The sequence below is a fragment of the Dendrobates tinctorius genome, unplaced genomic scaffold (assembly GCF_039654945.1).
Source record: "Dendrobates tinctorius isolate UK_male_01 unplaced genomic scaffold, ASM3965494v1 ptg000149l, whole genome shotgun sequence".
NCBI lineage: Eukaryota > Metazoa > Chordata > Amphibia > Anura > Dendrobatidae > Dendrobates > Dendrobates tinctorius.
Genome location: NW_027361816.1, coordinates 3,195,041 through 3,217,572, shown reverse-complemented (window position 1 = coordinate 3,217,572; position 22,532 = coordinate 3,195,041). Strand labels below are relative to the sequence as shown.

The 22,532-nt window shown below is 43.0% G+C and overlaps 1 protein-coding gene across 6 annotated transcripts in view; it reads right to left on the bottom strand.

The window, feature by feature from the left end:
* FGFR2 (fibroblast growth factor receptor 2) overlaps positions 1 to 22,532 on the bottom strand; it is a 107,835-nt gene that overhangs the window by 51,127 nt on the left and 34,176 nt on the right. For 5 of the 6 annotated variants that reach the window (XM_073546615.1, XM_073546613.1, XM_073546611.1 and 2 more), the window contains 4 exons: positions 18,295 to 18,510; positions 8,359 to 8,625; positions 7,844 to 7,924; positions 7,543 to 7,712 (listed from right to left, as the gene is read on the bottom strand). In XM_073546615.1, the coding sequence (XP_073402716.1) occupies positions 7,543 to 7,712; positions 7,844 to 7,924; positions 8,359 to 8,625; positions 18,295 to 18,442 (666 nt within the window). In that variant the 5' untranslated portion in view covers positions 18,443 to 18,510. The remainder of the gene's footprint in view (positions 1 to 7,542; positions 7,713 to 7,843; positions 7,925 to 8,358; positions 8,626 to 18,294; positions 18,511 to 22,532) is intronic. The other variant, XM_073546616.1, reaches the window with a different exon arrangement.

Below are 22,532 nucleotides of genomic sequence, written 5' to 3'. Positions count from 1 at the left end.
ATTCCTTTGAGGGGTACTGATTCTTATAAATCCAGCTTCTATATAGAGGTTTAGTTATAGGAAATGCTCAGGTATGCAAATTAGCTGTCATCCAGACGGAAGAAATAATGCTTTCATAATAGCTAAACTAGATGCTGCTCTGTACTGACAAACTCCAGAACAGCTGTCTACAGATGGGCATCTAGTTTGACCGATTTGCAAATTAGCTCTCCTTCAGAAGGAACAAGACAATTTCCTACTTTTTCTAATAGAGCATTACCTGTAAGTAAGGCCCTTATAAACGTTAAGTTGGTCAAACTTGCCAATTTCGGCCTGACCAGCTACCAACCAATATGTATGGGGGCCACATGACTGTCCCTGACAGTTGATGTCAGGGGAAATAAAATAGCCATACACATTAGATTGCTGTTGGTCACGCTATCATATGGTGGACAGCAATTTCTCCCATCCTCATCACACAGGAACAACCAGAGTATTCCTGAGTTTCCGGTGAGCAAGTTAATGCCAGAATCATCTAGCAGTGTATTATCTCCTCACCGAACAACAGGATCAAGAGATTGAATTCTAAACTCCCTATCCTTAATGTTCCCTACCTCATTCTATCGGGGAGAGTTGGGAGGTATCCTAAAAAATAGAATGGTGGGCAGATCTCAGAAATCAGCAGGTTCAAACAGGGCCGCCATCAGGGCATTACTGCCCTGACTGGCATATGGGGCCCGATCAGCAAAGTGGGCACGCATCGAGCCCCGTCTCTTCTGCTGATCGGGCCCCAGCGGTAGGATTCTGCCGGTGCAGTAATTGAACTTGCATCCAAGATGCAGATTCAGTTACTCTATTGCCTTGCGACCCCGGGCGGGCCGACACGGCGATAGTTAAAGCCGCCAGCCAATCGGAGGCTGGCAGCTGACATCAGCACGCATGTCGCAGGCATATGACGTCATTGTCATTCACTAGCGAGTGCATGGCTGAAATGCCTGGAGAGATCATCACCCGAGGAGCATGGCCAGGAAAGGAGAAAGTTTTTTTGTTTTTTTTTTAACATTTTTATTGAAATTGCCGGCAGGATGGACACACATGGGGCAGGATGGGAGACACGGGGGGGGGCAGAATGGAGACACGGGGGGGGGCAGAATGGAGACACGGGGGGGGGCAGAATGGAGACACGGGGGGGGGGGCAGAATGGAGACACGGGGGGGGGGGCAGAATGGAGACACGGGGGGGGCAGAATGGAGACACGGGGGGGCAGAATGGAGACACGGGGGGGCACAATGGAGACACGGGGGGCACAATGGAGACACGGGGGGGGCAGAATGGAGACACGGGGGGGGCAGAATGGAGACACGGGGGGGCAGAATGGAGACACGGGGGGGCAGAATGGAGACACGGGGGGCAGAATGGAGACACGGGGGGGCAGGATAGAGACACGGGGGGGCAGGATAGAGACACGGGGGGGCAGGATAGAGACACGGGGGGGCAGGATAGAGACACGGGGGGGCAGGATAGAGACACGGGGGGGCAGGATAGAGACACGGGGGGCAGGATAGAGACACGGGGGCAGGATAGAGACACGGGGGGCAGGATAGAGACACGGGGGGCAGGATAGAGACACGGGGGGCAGGATAGAGACACGGGGGGCAGGATAGAGACACGGGGGCAGGATAGAGACACGGGGGCAGGATAGAGACACGGGGGGCAGGATAGAGACACGGGGGGCAGGATAGAGACACGGGGGGCAGGATAGAGACACGGGGGGCAGGATAGAGACACGGGGGGCAGGATAGAGACACGGGGGGCAGGATAGAGACACGGGGGGCAGGATAGAGACACGGGGGGCAGGATAGAGACACGGGGGGCAGGATAGAGACACGGGGGGCAGGATAGAGACACGGGGGGCAGGATAGAGACACGGGGGCAGGATAGAGACACGGGGGCAGGATAGAGACACGGGGGCAGGATAGAGACACGGGGGCAGGATAGAGACACGGGGGCAGGATAGAGACACGGGGGCAGGATAGAGACACGGGGGCAGGATAGAGACACGGGGGCAGGATAGAGACACGGGGGCAGGATAGAGACACGGGGGCAGGATAGAGACACGGGGGCAGGATAGAGACACGGGGGCAGGATAGAGATACGAGGGCAGGATGGAGACACTGGGCAGGATGAAGCCAGATGGGCAGGAATATGGGGCAGGATGGAGACATATGGTGCAGGATCATGGGGCAGGATGGAGAAAGATGGGGCAGGATGGAGAAAGATGGGGCAGGATCATGGGGAAGGATCATGGGGCAGGATGGGGAAATCATATGGGGCAGGATGGGACATCACATGGGGGCAGGATGGGAGAGCATATGGCTGGAGCCAGGAATGAGACACACGGGGTGGCTAGGATATTGGGTGGCACGGTGGCTCAGTAGTTAGTGCTGCAGCCTTGCAGTGCTGGGGTCCTGGGTTCAAATCCCACCAAGGACAACATCTGCAAGGAGTTTGTATGTTTTCCCCGTGTTTGCGTGGGCTTCCTCCGGGCACTCTGGTTTCCTCCCACATTCCAAAGACATACTGATAGGGAATTTAGATTGTGAGCCCCATTGGGGACAGCGATGATAATGTGTGCAAACTGTAAAGTGCTGCGGAATTTGTTAGCGCTATATAAAAAAATAAAAGATTATTATTACCATAGGGGCCAATTAAGAGATATTATTACTGCAGTGATGTATTTATTTTATTTTTTGAGGATACTGTTTTAAACGGGGGAGGCGGTCCTGTTACTGTGCAGAGCAACACTGTTGCCTTTTTTATTCATCAAGATGAAAAACAAAGATGAAGGACTTCACCTAGAGACCTCACTGGTGAGTCAATGTGTTACCTGTACACTGACACTATACACTGTATACTATATACAGCAGTTCTGTGTGCAATGTCACCAGTGATCACTGTATTATCTTAACACTATATACAGAGCTCCTGTGTATAATGTCACCGGTGATATTAGTACTGTTTTTTTATTACTGATCAGTATTGTAGCATTAAGTCACCATGTGGTGGTAATATGTTGTCTGGCCATGGTGTGACAATATTTGTTCCTTGTACGTGCTATCGTTTGGTCACTATGTGGTGGTAATATGTGGTCTGGTCATGGTGTGGTGGTATTTGCTCCTTGTATGTGGTATTATTGGTCATCATATGGTGGTAATATGTGATCTGGACATGGTGCGGTGGTATTTGTTCCTTGTATGTGATATTGTTTGATCACTGTGGAGGTAATATGTGGTCTGGACATGGTGTGGGGGTATTTGTTCCTTGTATGTGGTATTATTCGGTCACTGTGGTGGTAATACGTGGTCTGGACATGATGTGGCGGCATTTGTTCCTTGTATGTGGTGGTAATATGGTGTCGGGTCATGGTGCAGTGGTATATGTCCCCTGTATATGAAATTATTGGTCATTTTAAAAATTGAAAAACAAATAAAAATATAACTAATTTGTATTGGATATTTAATTAAATGTTTAATAGGTTAGAGTAGAGTAGGGTCCAGCCAAAAGAGTCTACCTTGTCGTGGTGGTGGTTTAAAAAAATCTTTTGACTGGGGACAGTTTGAGGGGTGGAGGCAGGGCTGGGGTGGAGCATGGGCAGAGTCTCAAGGGGGCCCTGAATTTCCTAGTGGCAGCCCAGGGTTCAGACAGCTTTTAGCTAATGTGTATGAAGGCCTTAAGGATCAGGCACTTTAAGTTTCAACCTTCAGCTGGACATTTTCAGTGAGAAATGACTGTAAAGGATAAAAGATTAAAGATACTTGGCACTCCAAAGTATGCAGCTGATCACAATCCAGATAAGTCAGTGATATTTCGGCCCCAAGATATGGGCGTTCATCAGACCTAGCTTTCTCTAGTATTGTGGTAAAGTCCTAGGAAAGGCAAACCTAATCGCATGTTGCCTTTCTTCAGCACCATCTATCCTAAATGTTTACCATGATACTAGCGCAATCTTAGTCTGATATAGGCCCATATTTTGTGGTCAAAACATCACTGATGTGTTATCTGGATTGCCAAAATAAAAAACCCAACTGCGTACTTTGGAGTGGCAAGTATCTGTAGTCTTTGTATATATGGGGTGGAACCCTTTGTGAGTGACCATGGCTCTTTCTTCAGTAGCACCCTGCACCCATTCCAATCCTGTAAAGCAGTGTTTCTCAACTCAAGTCCTCAAGACCCACCAACAGGTCATGTTTTTGGGATTTTCTTAGTATTTCTTAGGTGATGGAATTAATGTTTGTGATGAAATTATCACCTGTGCAATACCAAGGATATCCTGAAAACATGACCTGTTGGTGGGATTGGAGGACTGGAGTTGAGAAACTGTAAAGGGTAAAAGATTATCAGAGCAGTATTTTTTCAGATTTTTTTCAACATCACAAGACCATCTACATTAGGAGGAGATATAAAAAAACTCACATAACCAGAATTTTTTGCTTCCATATTCTCATCTCTTCTTGGATAGGAGATTGGATTCTACTATGCTGGTTTCTGGCGAGTTGTATGACCTATAGAGGAGCACTCCGGGCAACCTGAGGTTCCTGGGCTCTTCTGTGGCTTTTCAAAGCCGACTCAATGGCTACTACCATTGGTTACTAAAAAAATAAAACTAACCACTAAAAACTGGTCTTCCCACCAGTTATTGCAGTATCTTCTGTTCTACAACAAGGTCCCAATATGCCAATGACATCAGTAAAGAACACTCGCTTTTGGTTTAAGCATACAATCTACAGATGCTAATCAGGATTTCTTACGTCTCCATGAAGATTTCAGACACGTGCAAGAGATCAAAGCCTATAACATCTCCATAATTTACAACAGAAGACATTTTAAGGCCAAGGGACATCCTGATTATACAAGCATGAATACATTTTCCTTCTCTACATTTCCTGGGAATCTAAACAGCCTCGTCAATAGGAAGTTACCCCTTTTGTTATTGTGGCTACATCTCGCCTACTTTAAGGGACATTTTTATCTATTAGATGCAGGCAAAAAAAAAAGAAAAATATGTACTTGCCAAACTACTCCATATAGTAACATTATGGCCCAGACAAAGTCCCAACACACCCAAACACTACAATCATATCTGAGGCTACTGCTGCTATTAAGGGTAATTGCCCGTGTTAATGGTCTGATAACTGCTCTGCACCTGGCTCTTTTATTATCTACATATAATTAGTTTTTTTTTTTTTTCATTATTTTGTAAAAAATATTGACCAAACTGCAATTTATCTCTAATCTGCCCTTTAATCTGCACCGATCAGGTCATTTTCTAGTTATTTAGTTACATTTAATTCTCCCATGCATGCTTTAAGAAAAGAGGTAGCCTAGTTATTAGGATCTTAAAGTAAAGCTCCACCCAAGTAAACCTTTACTATCTAACTTGCTGATTTTATGCCTTTTGACGACATTTGTATAATGTTGGAATTATCACCTGTTGGTACCTATAAAGGTCGCTGCTGTTGACGGATCCTATTACAGCTATCTCTATAGTCCGGTTTATATTTTATGCTTCATAAATAATATAAAAGCATCTAAATAAGCAGATCAACCATTTGGGAAATGGGAGTTCTTACTAGAACATAATTAGGGCCTGTGCACATAACCGATTTTCTTGGATAAGTGCTACCCATGGTTTTCAAATATAGAACTCGTATCTATGATGTCCTGTGGGGCTAGGCGGAAAAATTCAGACATGTCCGATCTTGATCTGAATGTCGGATCAAAATCGGCAATGCAAGTCTATGACCAAGTTGGGTCAGATTTTTCTCGAACTGACTGAATGTAGAAGGTGGAGATACTTTTCATTTTTTCTCAATGTCCAAGAAAAATTGATCAGAGTGGCATCAAAGTCTGATCAGAATAGTCGGACCAATTTTTCTCGGATGTCTAGAAAACGGTCATGCGATCCTACCCATGGGGCTGAATTCATACATCTGTTGCACACATCCATGTGCTTGTTTTTTTTCGCAGACAGAACTCGGACTCATGAGTTACACTTATCCACACACGTGTACGTTTTAAAAACCATGAGACTCCGAACACGTCCTATTTTAATCTGTTTTGCGGACCAGACTCAAAGTCTATGGGGTTCCAATAAAAACTGATGAAAAAATGGATGACTTTTTTTATGTCACTGTTCCATCCATGTTTCATCCGTTTCTAAAATGATCCATTAATAAGATTTAATGGATTTAAAAAAAAAAAAAATAGTTCGGACTTTCTATGTCTTTACGCTTTTAAAGATGGATGAGGACAAAAAATGATTGCAACATGGATGCAAAGTAGAAGTAAAACATGTGATACAGAAAAAAAATGGTCCATTTTAGGCGAATGTAAAAACAGAAAACAATCAGAAGATTTCCGACCAAAGTACAAAATGTCAAAACAAATATGTGTAAGGGTAAGTTTACACTAGGCGTTTTTTTTCTGCAGCAAAACCTGATCTCTTGGTGGGAAAGAAACTGCAGAAAAAAAGCAGGTTTTGCGTGAGTTTTTTTGCTGTGTTTTTGGCATGCTAGACTTGTCTCTTGTGCATGGTGATAAAGGTTAGCGCAACAAAAAAAAAAAACATTCTGTTCTACATTACCAGGTTTTGGCACAAAAAACTAATGTCCTACAAAGAAACTGTGGAGCAATATGTCCTCAAGAGTAATGTGAGGTGAGACATAGTAATATCGGTGATATATAAAGAATTTTTTATTGAAAAACTTGCTCACATAAATAGTACGGGTATAAATAACCCACATCACAGTACAAAACGAGTAAAAAAAAAAAAAAGTAAAAAAAAAAAAAGGTGGGGGGCGGAAAATCGGGCAACACGATTCATCAGAAACTCTAATAGCAAAGCCATAACAGCACAGAGCTTTGACAGCCCCCCAAGGAAACCCATCACGCGAAACGCGCGTCAGGGCTACGGCACATACGGCTCCTCACCTTCTCTCTCCCACATGGCTTAGCATCACTTTATATCCAGGATAATGCAGATGCATACCTGCTAGCTCACATACCATCTTTCCACACGGAATTGTTTATTTCTCCAGTTGGTATTTGTAGCTGAGATGTATGTGCTTACTTATTTTGTGCTCTGTGCTGTAATGTCTTTGCTATGAGAGATTTATGAAATCTCATGGGCATAGCAGATACTGTAAAAAATAGAATACGTTTTTGCAACTTCGGACTACCGGCAGCATTGAGATTAGACCTCATGTCTCTGACTGCAGCCCTAATCCAAAGCCTTAAAACCTGTCGGCCATGCTACCTATAAAAAAGATAGCAATTACTGTAAAAAGCAGCTGAAAATTTGCATTAAAAAATGCATTAAAAAATGCTGAAAAAACGCCCACTGTGAACTTACCCTAACTGTAAAATAAGTTATATCAATAGACAAAAAACAGTTGTGCTCGCCTGGTTCTACATATTCACTGCAACTACATGGAAAGGGACTACAGGGGATTGCTCCAGGGTCTCATTTAATTGAATGACATAGATAATAAAGCATGACTTTACCTTGTAGCCGCCAATCCGATGTTCTTGTTTGAACTCCTTATTGTTCTTCAGCCACCTCATAGTAGGGACAGGGTTCCCTGCAGCCGGGCAGCGTAACTTTACTGTATTGGCAGCTGGAACAGCATGGAGCTTTTTCTCCATTTTCTCAGGATTAGTCCAATAAGGAGCTTCTGCAAAAAAAGGAGAAAATATCATATTTGTAATCTGTGTCTTCTCAAGAGTTGCCATGTGAAGCCAGAACCCCACTGTGGTCAATGGCCACGATCAATATAAACTAAGGAGACCACATTCACGCACTTACTGATATTATTGTTGTCATTGATGACATTTTCAGAAACATCATTATCATTGTCATCTTCATCGTCTCCTGAAGAGCTGGCCTCTGCAACAAAAAGAGACAGAAATGCAATGGAGATTAAAAAAAAAAAACAAAATTGATATTAAACCCCCAACTTGGACATTGGTTGCATTAGTGTTGTCTAGTGACCAAACAGTAAAAGACTTGTTCAAGTGAATATTTAGAAAGCTGTGCAGCGTAGAAGTAAGCCAACACCACATGCAACCCTTGTTTGTGAGCTTTGGTGGAACTTTACAATACTTCTTGGATATTGCAGAAAAAAAAATGGAGGTAAAAAAAATTGGAAAGGGGTCAAATTCTTCAACATTTAGTCCAAGAATGGAGTGGAGTCGGAGGGCTCACTAATCTTTTTTCAATGGCAAATTGTTAAATCCAGTTTATTGTTTGAATACAAAATGGCGATGACATACAGAGTATTGTGGTCTGATAGGGGACACCTCTCTCCTCCAGTCACTCACCTGTGACATTCACAAGGAAGAAATGCGCATTGCTTTGGCCGCCTTTATGCGCAGCGCAGGCATACAGCCCTGAATCCCTGAGGGCCGTCTCGTTTATCAGCAAGTAGTTCATGACAATCACCGTCCTATTGCCGGATTCTAATTTCACCCCATCCTTAGTCCAAAGCACCAGGGACACGTTGTTGTAAGGACAGCGCAGATCAAGTGGCTTGCCGGGGCTAACGGTAAAAACATCCGGCTGGGAGATTTGGTATTTGGTTGGAGGTTCTGCATGAAAGGATAGAGGAGAAGCAGCAGAAAACGGAAAGACACCACATGTCAGTAAAAGCACCCACAGCAAATCAATTCTCAGCAAGCAGTGCAGGTCCTACTTGCTGGTGTACAAGCTATGCAGAGATATTAGTGAGGTTAAACAAACCATGCATTGGAGTAGTGTAGCAATACGGAGTGTAGTACGGGGGTAACACCAAAAAGCTCCAGTGTGAGACGCACAATGCACACGACGGGTATAACCACCTGCAATCTGCCCAAATGCAACTCCCCTCATTTCATAGATCCTATATGAGGACGCACACTGCCACACTAACGGCAGCCTCCGACTGTCAGCTATATGGCACGTAGAGGGTCTGATCTAATGATTTGTCTGCCTCAAAACTACTGGAGGATTGTTCGAGAGCAGGTTAAATTGTCCATAAACGTCAGGCTGACCCATTCGACTATTTCTCCAGACTTCTGCACACAAATGCATGCTTGATTTTGGAGCATGTATGTCTTTTTAAAGGGAGTTTATCACCAGGTTTTTGCTACCTCATCTAAGAACAGCTTAGGGTAAGGAGAGAGACCCTGACTCCAGCGATGTATCACTTAGGTTTCTGGGTGCAGCAGTTGTGACACAATCAGAGTTTTCAGATGTAGCATGTATCCAAGCTCAGAAAGCTAACTCTGCCCACACCAGGCTTTCTGTATATATTGTATATTGACAGTGAACTGCTAATCAGAGGAGGGGGTGTGGTCAGACTAGAGCTCCAGTGCCCTGTAGTCCATGCAATGATAAACTCCTGGTGATAAAACCTTCATTGTACGAAATAAATAGCACACAGCCTAATATTTGACACATTGGTGAAATCTGTGTCTCAGCCCCTACTTCATGCTGTACTTAGATTGCATAACAAAAATCTGTTGACAGATTGCCATTAATGGTGGGCAGGGAGTAGGTCCTTGATTTTAGGGGAAATTTGAGAAGCCCCCAAATGGATAAGATAGTCGGACAATCCTGCAAAAATTGTCAGGTTTGGACAACTTTTCTGTATTGTATATGGTCATCCTAGGAGGAGATCTATATTGAGCTGATGAAGGTGCAAGGGGTCCACATACTGCTCCAACTCCGGGGCTCTCTGCTGTCTGTGTTTGCCCCTGAGTATGTCCTATTAAAAAAGGTTGTCAGATTGGAAGTTATCACTATACACAGGACAGATGACAACACTTAGATCAACGGCGGTCCTATTGTTGGGACCCCCATTTGTTATCCAGAAGAAGGAATTTTTATCCCCAGAAAAATGGAGCTGCAGTGCACCTAACCGTAGAGAATGAATGAATGAATGAATGAATGAATGAATGAAGTGGCAGTCAAGCATGCGCACTGCAGCTCTTTTTAATGGGGATTAATAAAGTGCTCCGTTTTGGCAACCGATGGGGGTCCAAGTGGTTTGGACCACCACGATCCTAAAGTTATCACCTATCCTGCGGAGAGCTGATAATTAGCTCCTTTAATGACCGAAATAAAGGAAGTTTTGGCTACAGAGTTTCACCACCTATTACCCAAACGGTGTCTTTGTAATGTATCGTATCCAGAAGTTGTACGAGCTGCTGCCCCCCTGTCCCTCCACTAGACTAGCAAAGTGACACAAGGAAGAACATATTACATTAAAGCCACATACGGTGCACATGAAACCAAGTTACTACACCGAATTACGTCAACTTCTAGTAGTTACAAAACAAACACTAAACTGATAGCAGGAGCTCTACCTTGGTGAAGCTACAGATTCATTTCTTAGCATTACGTCACCGCACGGAGTTATCAGCTCGGCTCGAGCCGCCTGCTAGCACTTTAGTTAAGTGACCATCTGTTTTGGTAGCAAGGGCAATGTAATGGGAACCTGGTAAGGATCATCCTTTGGTTCAAAATTAAACTGACTTCAGGAATCTGTCAGCTTTAGCTATACTAGGTTGTGCGCATCGGAGGGCTGGAGCGGTTTTCACTTTCAGCCATCGCTGCTTCGTCATTAACCATTTCGGTAAAAAAAAAAAAATACAAAAGTTGCAGCTCATTTTAATTAACTCCAGCTGACACAAGAGAAGCTCCCTATACACCGCGGAATTCACTAAAGTGGAGAGAGAATTGTGTTCTCAATTTCCATGCATGACCATAGAAGGAGAAAGTCAAGCGAGAAGCTTACTCCTTCAGACACAAGTAGGAGAAAAAGGTATGGGTGCTCTCCAGCCTGCGCGCTCTCCAGCCAGGGTGCCTGGGCGCTCTCCAGCCTCGATTCTCTCCAGCCTGCGCGCTCTCCAGCCAGGGTGCCTGGGCGCTCTCCAGCCTCGATTCTCTCCAGCCTGCGCGCTCTCCAGCCAAGGTGCCTGGGTGCTCTCCAGCCTGCGCGCTCTCCAGCCAGGGTGCCTGGGCGCTCTCCAGCCTCGATTCTCTCCAGCCTGCGCGCTCTCCAGCCAGGGTGCCTGGGCGCTCTCCAGCCTCGATTCTCTCCAGCCTGCGCGCTCTCCAGCCAAGGTGCCTGGGTGCTCTCCAGCCTGCACGCTCTCCAGCCAGGGTGCCTGAGTGCTGTCCAGCCTGGGCGCTCTCCAGCCTGCGCGCTCTCCAGCCAGGGTGCCTGAGTGCTGTCCAGCCTGGGCGCTCTCCAGCCTGCGCTCTCTCCAGCCTGGGCGTCATGCCAAAATCATAGAAACATGATCGATGTGCAGAAGACAACCATGTACCCCAGGACTACATGGTCAAGTCTTAAAAGGAAATCTGCCACTGTTTTTGCTACCTAAACCAAGAGCAGGAGAATGTAAGAGCAGACATCCCGATTCCAGCAATGTATCACTTACTGGGCTGCTTGCTATCAGTGTTTAGCAGAAGATTATCAATAAAGGTCTAGTAAACCTGCTGCCATGTAGTCCTCCATATTCACAAACTCTGTATAACTCCGCCCCCACCGCTGAGTGGCTGCTTTCACTCTACATAGGCAGAAAGCTGACAGTGGTGTGGGCGGGGCTATACAGAGCTCAGCATTCAGAGTAGTAGGAGATCTGCAGTAGAGAAAACAGTGAGGTTTTTTGTTTTTTTTTTTCAAATCAGCAGCAAGTGATAAATTGTTGGAATCAGGGTCTCCATCCCTACATTATGCTGCTCTCGGATGAAGAAGCAAAAATCTGGTGACAGATTCCATTTAAATAAGTTAATTTCTAATTTTTTTTTATAAATTAAAATACAAGCCATTTTTATTTTAAAGTCTTTCAGCTAAAACCAGAAATAAATGATTATAGCTAGTAATCCAGAGATAATCTCGTCCCTACTGTTTGACAGTCGGTGAGATTCTCTGCATTTTCCTGAGATGATCAGTAGATGACACAGTTGTCTCATTTCCAGCCCATCTGTTCTATAATTGGCTGTAATGTGGGGGAACGGTGGGTGAAGCCAAGTGAGTAAGGCTTAACAATCTTTATGTCCTACAGATGGGGGGAGGCTCCTGCTGCAGCCAGTTGTCTTACAACCATACATCGGTTGTGAGGAACAAAGCGACGGGCACAGCTCCTATTCAGGCAGTCTTTAAGGGGTCTGGTAGCTAAAATTAGGCCATTACTATCTATTATCATAGAAAGCTGGAGGGTCATGTATTACTACAAAGCACATTCACATAGTTGTGCCAAGTCCTTCAGAACTGGAGCTGTTCTTTAGGCTAAGTTTATATCTGTATTGTAATTTCTGGTCTTCCGTTACATTATAGAAAAGCACAAAGTGCCAGGACCATCACGTCACCTGACAGACCCAATGTGTTTCTGACAGATAGAAGGAAATCTGTGATCATCCCATACAGGTGTGAACAGAGCCTTAGGGCAGCTCTCTGATATGCGGTTGAAGGACTTACTGAGGTCCATGTGATCCATTAGGGTTGTCCTAATGGGTCTTGGTTTGTGTTTCACATGACTTAATGATACAGATCCTTGCCGTCCCGATCAATCAAAATCTTTTTTTTTTTTTCAAGCATATACCTTGTTAGTCTCACAACCTAGCGAAAAGGAAAATACCTGTACACGCTGTACTTGGTCATGGCTGGTCTGATCTCAATGCAAAGCAAGACAAGTCAACGATACAGGCTCCCGAGGTTTACATAAGGGTGTTTACACAGGGATGGGTGCTGAGGCTCCACCAGTAAAACTATAGCCCCCGCTTGTAAGCAGGGGCACAAGCCCGAACACGGCCATAAAGCAAAGAGGAAAAAAAAAATGCATTTCAAAATGATTTCTTTTTACATGACTACGTGTTTGAAGTTAACTCTTTACTTGCACACAGTAGGAGCGCAGCGACTTTAGGAGAGGATTAACTTTAATTCCTAAGAATGCAACCTATCAAGAACGTGCATCGTGCCTTACACATGTCATCCACTCCTTGCAAATCAACTGGTTAACTATTGGTTTATACGATTAAATGGACATCGATATCTAAAACTCATCTTATTGGCAACTCCAATTTTATGTGAAAAAGTTTAAAAGTGAAATTACACAATTTAAACTTTTTATACATTACAGCTAGTCTAAATTGTCAATGATCAGTGGATGTCCGGGTCCCGAGTCACACACTAATTTTTTTAAACCATGTGGCAAAGACTTCTGCTTGGGCATTGGTGGGCATTGGTGTGCGGACTCATCAGAAAATGTATGGGTCACTGCTCTGCTGTTCGAGGGCTCAAGCTGAGAGTTGGTTGTGACTGAAGGGTTAAATATGCTTCTCGGGACCCAGCCCCCCCACAGATTAACAGGGCTTAGGAGAGGCTGCAATCCTTTATTAATGTTTTGTGTTGATAGCTCACCAAGAAAGATTTTTTTACTTCCTGTCCTCCTACTTGCAGAGAATGACATGCCAGAGTAAGGAGACTTATAGGCCATGCAATGACCCTTTGGGAATTTAAATATGCAAGCAGAGGAGTAGAGGTCTTGAACTCTAGTATAGCAATTCTAAAAGTCAATATCAACCCTTTAAATGGTGTTTGACAAATGACAGCATAAAAGCCAAACCAAAATCTCAATTTGCAGACACATGTTTCGGAGCGTTGCACCTCATCAGTGCAAAGCAAGAGATCTGATTCAGCTGTATGAGAGGCCTCTGACTGGGGTCTAAGTGGCAATGTTTCTCTTTCTGCCTAAAATATTCTTGTCTTATCCAGATCCAATCATTTTCACCAATTACCTTTTTATAAAATTCTTTCAAGTCTGCAAGCCCAAATATCTCCTAGTCCAATTAGTTTGCAAAGTATCTAAGTAAGAAAAAAAAATGTAACAGCAGGTTGCTTAGACAGGATACATTGTGGCAAACTCTCACCTGTGGGCGGTATAAGCTCTGTATAGGTGGATGTAAGGCTATGGGCACACGTTGCGGATTCTGCTGCACTTCCGCAGCGGTCTTGGCCCTGCGGAAACGCAGCAGTTCCGCTGACATGGTACAGTACCATGTTACCCTATGGACTTTCAAAACCGCTGTGCTCACGCTGCGGTTTTGCTGCGGTTTACAAACCGCAGCACGTCAATTGTTTGGGCGGTTTCCGCAGCGGTTTCACACCTTTAACATAGTAGAGGTGTGAAACCGCAGGGCTAAACTGCAGGTCACTTTACCACCTGTGATTTTACCTGTGGATCCGCACTGAAAAACCCACAGCTGAATCTGCAAAGTGTGCACATAGCCTAAGCAGATTGCTGGCAGCGCTCAGGACCATCTTCTCTATAAATGTTTATTTTTTTATAATGATGAACTTTATTTTAATTCTTTTTTACTAACCCAATGTTGTGTGTCCTGTTAGAACGGAGGTGACTGCATGGCAGCTGTTCTTGGAAGATTGCGCCAGGAATACCTCGTATTTGCCAACAACTCCCTTCTATTTATATGCTGCACAGTACACAATAGTTAGTTTAATAAGTTCTAGAAAAATGAACAATTAAAAAAAAATATATATTACTAAGAGTGTGAATGGATACGAATGTCTTTGAATTCAGAAAGTGACACCTATGGATCGTTTATAGTGCTGGAACCACAGGTCCCAGCACGCAAAGGTAGCCGACAGCAATCTAATGTCAAAGCTGTCAGGTTGGCTGATCAGCCATCAGCAGGAATGTACGTCTTAAGTTATTTCTATTTTGCTTCTGGTATAACTTCCTTCTAAAGCCCATAATAATACTAGTGCGTTCCTCACATCCTGAGGTACGCTCTTGAAGATAATTATGTGCTGCTTTACAGGGTGGGGGCTTCAGTGTCGAAATATGAAACTGAGCGCAGTAAGAATTCTGCCCTTCTCTTAGTAACATGGTGAGCCACAATGTCTATTAGATACATGGAAAGAAACTTTAGTGATCTCTTTGTGCTCCTGGTTAGGAACTGATTTGCATTGCATGTACCATAATTTTTCGGACTATAAGACGCACCGGACCATAAGACGCGCTTCAAATTTTCAGAAGGAAAATAGTGAAAAAAAAAAATTAATGCATCAAATGAGGGTCCATCTTACAGTCCAAATTCAGCTTACCGGGTTGGTGGGGGATCAGCAGTGCTGGTATGACTCCCATCCCAGACTGATGTGGTAGGTTTGGTGGTGCTCAGTGGTACGGGGGTATTTTGTGAAAGCCCCGAGCCCCTGCACATCCATTGTTACATTGCGATGGCCTCCAGGAAAATAGTCGCAAACAACAAATTGCCAAGATCTCAATCTGCACATGCGCCGCATCCGGCAGCCATTTTCCTGGAGGCCACTGCATTGCAGCAATGAATGTGCGGGGGGGGGCTCTGGGGTTTCACAAAATGTCAGCGGAGCCCCCGCACCACCGAGCAACACTGAATACAGCTGCACCAGTCTGGGATGGGACTCAGATCATCAACCTGCAGCGTCAGACCACCGAACACCCTCTTCCCAGCCCAGAATTGCCAGACTCCTGCTGCCGCCACACTCCCGGTAAGTACATTCCGACTATAAGACGCACCCCCATTTTCCCTCCAAATTTTGCGGGGAAAAAGTGTCTGTCTTAAAAATTAGAGTATTCAAAAAAAAAAAAAAAAAACCCACTAATTTCTATTGCAAACATGTATGATAAGTCTCTATAGGCAGAGAAACTGCAGTGAAGGAGAAAAATGGTAATCAGCTCACCTTCCAAAGAGAACAATTCAGTGTGAAAACCACTTGTATTCACATAGGAACCCTGGTAGACCTTACTTGGTGAGGGGGTGGTGCAGGGAGTGCAGAAACACAGCAAGCCGGCCGGTATCCAGGTCAGAAATGGAAGAAGGGTCCATGAGGACTGAGCTCTGGCAGCCAAAAGTAAACGTTAAAGCATAACTTTTGATATGCAATTAAAAAAAGGTGAGAAAAAGCAAAAAGATTAATAAAAAAAAAAAAAAAAAAGAAGGATCCGTAAGCTTGCAAGTTTTGCGTTGGCAGCCCTTATTCAAAGCGATTAACCCAAAATGTGTAAGTTTATGAATCCCTAAATTTTTTTTTGCTTTTTCCTCACCATTTTTAAATGCACAGTAAAAGTTATGTTTTAACATTTTCTCATTGGTGCCCGAGCCCAGTCCTCATGGACCCTTCCTTCTAGAGGAGCTGCTGTATTCGCACATTTTTTTTCCACGGACTTACATTGCAGAGACAGTAACTAGTTACTGTATTCATGGCTGTATATATGTGAGGGGTCTCTATGGCAGATTAAAATCTGCTGCCTTCTTAACTCCTAACCACCTAGGACAGCAGGACAGGCCAATTTTCACCCCTTGCCATGATCCTTTGGTGAATTCCCTAAATGGTAGTTTTGCTAACTTGATTTGGGTAACATAGCATCTACATTGGCTGCCTACATAGAGAAAACAAGTCTCACATGTAATGACTTTCTGATGTTGTCCAGCTCCAGGAGTCACATTGGATGTCAATTTTAAATCTAAGGAGCGATATATCAAATGAAATCATAGTTATACTGACATGTCAGTGGTTTTGATTGGTGGGATCCTCATTTATCCTCTGAAATTGGCTGAACCGCAAGCTTAGTTGAAGATGGCTCATAGATGTCTACAGGTCCATCTTCACCAAACCCTTTACCGCAGAGCTGATCACAGCTGATGAAGCCTGGCTGAGCACCTTCGCACCCTTCTTTTCTTTTTAGTAATTGTTGGGGGGTTTTCAACACGATGACCCGCACAGATCAAAGGTTTTGATGTCTCATTATGAAATGGAATAAGTTTTATAAAAGGCACTTTGTTTTTAAACTAACCTCAATAGAGGATATAGAATTTTGCTGGCCAAAGCAAATGGTTTGTGATATCACTTGACCATCCAATTACTATATTCCAGCATATAAGTGAAGTCACCAAAAGTGTTTTCAACACAGTTTTCAGATTCAAAGCTTGTTATTTACTAAATCTCCCGGTCAAAAATTGTACCCGCTGACACACGTCTAGAATATGTTGAGTGTCAGGTTTTCCAGAAACTGTTACAAAACATAAAAGGACTGCAAAATTGCAAATGTGTGAAAAACAGTAACGAAGAGTGCTGATGTGATGACATATAATAAATGAAACTATGGTGTATGGATGGCTCCACCTGCCTAGACACAGGGCAAAAACAGTTTACAAAAACACATACGCTATTTTACCATAAGATTGGATTCCTATCCAACCATTCAAAAGCCAACAGAAAACTATGCTGTAAGAATGTTATAAATCCGGTTATCTTAATGAAAAGTTGTCAGTTTGCTGCTCCCATACCTAAACCTTGGCACAATAGGAAAGTTGGCAGCACAACCTTAAACCGATCACCACTGGATGGAGGGTTGTACAGGTTCAGGTGTGGTCCTGCAGACACTGCAAACAGGACAGGCGGCATTGCTCCCATACCTTTTAAAGCTGCACATATCAGACGGACTGACAGCCTGGAATTCAGAGTGATAACTATATGCTCTGATGCATCAGGTCTTCAAGAAGAGTCTCCTGCAGGGCAATGTCACCGGTGTTCTTACAAACTATCTCCCCTGGGCAAGGGTGCAACCAGTGCTTAGAAATCTTTAGGCTGGGAAGATGAGTGATCGCACGTCTTAATATGTTATGGACATGGTGGCCTCACAATATAAACAGTGTGTAAGCAGCACGCCTAGATTGTAGATTGTGCATCACTACCTTTCAGCTCATCAATATCTTAATAAGAGGGCTTGTACACATAGCCAGTTTTCTCATAGGAGTGCTCTACATGGTTTTTACAGATAGCACTTGTACCTTTGATATTTAATCGGGCAGTGCACAAGTCCAATTTTTTTCTCATACCGAGCAGTAGATAGAAAATATCGGAGACATGTCCGATTTTGATCCAATGGTCTGATCAAAAATGGCAATGCAAGTCTAAGAGTCCGTGAAAAAAAATAAAAAATTGGATCACACTTGGATAACATCCACGTGCGGTATAATTTACATGGACAGATAGAAAAGACTAGATGGAGAAAAAAAATGTTCTCTCCATGTATGAGAAAAACAGTTAACTCTGGTCAAATTCCAAGTTTAAAAATAAACGCTCCCAAATATTGTCTTCAATAAATTACATCAATCATCAAAACAAGAGCGTTCATCTCCAACATTCTGTAACTGTCCCTTGATATGTTTCTGGTTTTATATTGGGACACATTTTTGCTATATCTTACCTTCTGGTTCAATGGTGGTATCCTCTCCCCGGCTGTAAGATGGACGAGCAATCGCCAAACCAACCAGAAACAGGCAAAGTAGCAGCAGCATGTCGTCAGTGTACCCACCGCCTGTTTTCCCTGAGCGCCACACCGAGAACAACCCCATCTGACTGGCTGTGAGCAAGCATGAGACGTAATCACCACTATGTGGTCCTCAATCCTGTTTGGGAGATCCTGTAAGAGATTAATGGGAACATTAAAATGGATTCATAATTTCTTTTTTTTAAGCCTATTTTTACGTCGACACTTGTAAATGTTCATCTCAGAACAATGTACTTGTTCGCCAAAGTGACCAGAGATCATATTAATGATTTTGATGCAAAAGATCCAAAAAGTTTTCAATATACTTTATTTCTCTGTCAGCCCAAACGATTGTTCAGCTGACAACTCATCTCTGCCATCCTTCCCAAACACAAGAACAATCGGCTGATCCTAAATTTTATACATTTTCATTGGAGAAGTAGACAGCTGTCAGACATTTCTGGAAAATTATAGCTCTTGGGAGAACAAAAAGATGGGGCATTGTAATCAAAACTGCCTGCTCCTTCTCTTTCCCATCAAGTATCAAGGACAGATTCAGAAGACACCCACCATACACATTATTAGAAGATCAGCTGGTGAGTTCGGCCAACTCTAATCTAAAAAAAAAAATCCCGTGTTGACCTCACTTAATCTAAAATCAAGCCAAGACTCCTGTGTAGTCAGTATTTTATAAACTTCCAATTGCTCTTGTATCCTCTAAGAAAAAACAAAAAATTAGGGACTGTGTTCCTTTATGGTGAAAAAATTGCCCTGAACTTTGCCAAGGGAGGTGTGGGAGATTGTGCAAATGTCATTTTACAAACAGATTACTAAGGAGTGGTTAAGACTCCATTATGTAGACTATATTAGTTATTGTTCTTAATTATATGGATATTAAAGCTCACCGATTAAATAAAGTTCACATGGCAGCAGTTTCATTGGTTATAGTAACCCTTGGTGACTTGTAATATCAACACGATTTACAATGCGGAGAGTAACCCAATAGAATAAAACATCATACAGAATAGTAATGTTTATGTTTAGTATTTTTATATATTCTTTATATATGTTGACTGTACCCCAGTTGTGTCACTTATTACTGAAGTATATGGATAGACTTCATTACACATTTCCATTTTTATAAAAGCATCATCATTAGGAAAACATACGGTAAGTACGCCGCATAATTTCAACGTAGTTCTACTCTTACAGAACTTAATAGAAAGCTCTGGCACCAATGTCTTGTTGACAGATCCCACCATAGTTGGGAGTAATCTGCCAATGATCTAATGTCTATGGACCCTGGCAGGATTTGCCGGCTGCTTGTCAACAGAATTGGCCACTTTGACCATATTTCTTCGCCAATCCTTCACGGGGATCATAAATGTTAGCCAAGAGCTCTTCACAGATTACATAACAGCTTTAGCGAACCTGGCCCAACATGATAACTATGGTTTATCTTCTAGAGTCAACTTTCTCAAATGTATCCTTGGGGAACCCCCGCAAGCCAACTCTTTAGGGTTTCCTTAAATGTTGACTCTGTAGTTAATTAACTCATGTTTCACTATAGGAAATCTCAAAGTATTGCCCGTTGATGCTCCCTGAGGAAATATTTGAGAAAAATAGGGTATATGAATATGACATCTTTTAGACAAATGTGAACCCACCGTGTTTTTTGGGAGCAAAACGTACCAAGACATTCCAGTGTCTTTTGTCCTGAAGTGACTTTATTGCGATATCTTTGGCCAAGAGAATTTTTTTTTTTTTACACTTTGCACATATGGGAACATGGCTCCCCTTTTTGGCCTGGGCATCTTTTCAACATAGCTTTCCAAGGGCAGGTGCTAAACAGACATGTGTGGGTCCTGATCTGCCCCAGTCTATTTTGAGGTCTGCTGACACATAGGGAGGTGAACTACAAAATTTAGGAACCATCCTGATTGGGTCACCTTGTCGCAGTTGGATGGCTTTTACTCTCTTTTGTTCAAAATAGTGTCAACTATGTATCCTATGTTATTTGCATGTATTATTACTATTTATTTAAGCTTACTTCAGGGTATGTGCTCATTTTGTTTTTATACTAGGTTTTGTATTGTATAAACTAGAGAACAACTTTCAAGCCGAAACTGCCTGAAGAAAGGTCCGGTCACTTATTTCAAGTGCGGTTAAAAGGAGATCAAAGCCTGAACATAAGCACAGCAAGTCATTTTTAAGTATTTAGTTAGTACTTTTATACTATAAAACAGCTACTTCTATTATGAATGGTTGAGTCCATGAAATCCAGTCGATCCTTACAATAAAGAAAATTGAAGGGTCACTATTAAATGTTGCCATCTTCTCTCTATTGTGAGTCATCTTCATAAAAACAGCTTGGATATGTCGCTATATTTCCCTTTCTCCCGTCACATTTGGCAATGAGATATAAAAAAAATTTTTAAAAAAATTTAGACGTTAAGATAGCAACCATGGTAAAGCAAAGACTTCAGAAGTTTTCAAAATGGTTCCAAAATTCCATGAGTACTGGAGAGTGAGAAGATTTTTCCCATGTAATCCACTTTTATTAAGGTGGTAGAACACAATTCTGCAATGCAAGCAAGAAAGCAAACCACACAGAGGAGAACTTGCTGCCACATCTCTGCGATAAAAATTCCTTCAGTCCAAAAGTATAGATCTCCATTTTTAAAACGAAGATGTGGTGAGAAACTTTCATCTCAACATAAAATGTGGTTGGCTTTATTAAATATGAATCAAAATGGTTATGAATTTTGGTTCAGGAGATTGTGCTGCGTCTTGTAGGATTCCTAAATACTCGAGCAGATGCTTGACCCTAATGAGACGCAGGAAAAGGATGGGTGTACAGCTATAATCAATAAGCATGGACGGCTATAGTAGGAAGGATCACAGGGGACCCATAAAGCAGGTGAAGGTAGCCTACACAATAGGAAGCTTTAATAGTTCTGCTGTTACAATAGGGTGAAACAGAAGCTAAAAATAACCCAAAAAGTAAGATGCTTAGAAGAGTTTTCTAAGATCAAGTTTATGCTAAAGAATTCATGAATCCATGTGAATGCTATGGTTGGAAGTTTGGTGCTAAAACGTTGAGGGCCAACAACGGAGGTAGGGCAAGTTGATCAAGTTTATACAATTAATTTTGACTTTGTATAAGGGGTGGAAAGCAGTTCTCATTTGCTTGAAAATAACATATCCTTGAACATAGCTTGCAGACTAAGAAATCTGTGATTACAGACACTATGACACTATGGATGTCGAATTATGGTGCGAGACTGGTGGGAAAATATAGAAGAAGCCACAAGTTGATTTTAATATAGGCCACATCATCACTGGGTATAGCACTAATGACATCTATATGTGGAAAAAAAAAAGTTAGGACCCCTCATGCATACTGGATAGCTGTCGGGCAAACAATTGTTCGGACAGCAGATATCTCCCCCGACTCCCATACTCTGGAACACTCAGCGCTGGTGTTCTCTGAGAAAGCAATTGACAGTTCCTTTAGCAGTGCCACATCTCCCAAGGAAAAGGATCAGCTATTGAGGGAAAGTTGGGAGCCTCCATATCACATGTTCAGATGATTTTAGTCTAATAAGTATGGTGGCCTTAAAGGGATTTTTCCAGGCTCGTGGCTTGTGAATCCTCACAGCGCACAGTGTGCACACGGTCAGGATTCTGCAATTTGCATACATACGGTTACGGCCTTGCTCAATACAAGTGAATTGAAAGGTTGGACATGTCTAGTAGGAAAGTGGCTGTCACCTGACTGGCACCAGAGAATTCTGAGTGCGCAACGTGCACGCTGTGAGGATTCACAAGTCTGCAGTCACATAGAGTGATTGAAGACTTGAGCCCAAGAGCCTGGACAATCGCTTTAGGATACTTCACGCCCATGTATTCAAAGTGATGATGGCATCTACTACACAATTCCAAACATACAAAATTAATGCATATGCTAAGGCAAATGACTGTGTAACTTATCAGGAATTTTCGGCAGGCAAAGTTTATGCTCAAAAACTCCATTCTGGACTCTTGTGAGAACAGTTTGTTTGCAGGACCGACAACCATTTTTTTTTTTTTCAATCTTGCCAGCAGAGTTTTTACAGCTGCATTTTCCAACTTGCCCCCCTTCCTACTAGGAATAAGGAGCGTCACTTTCCAGA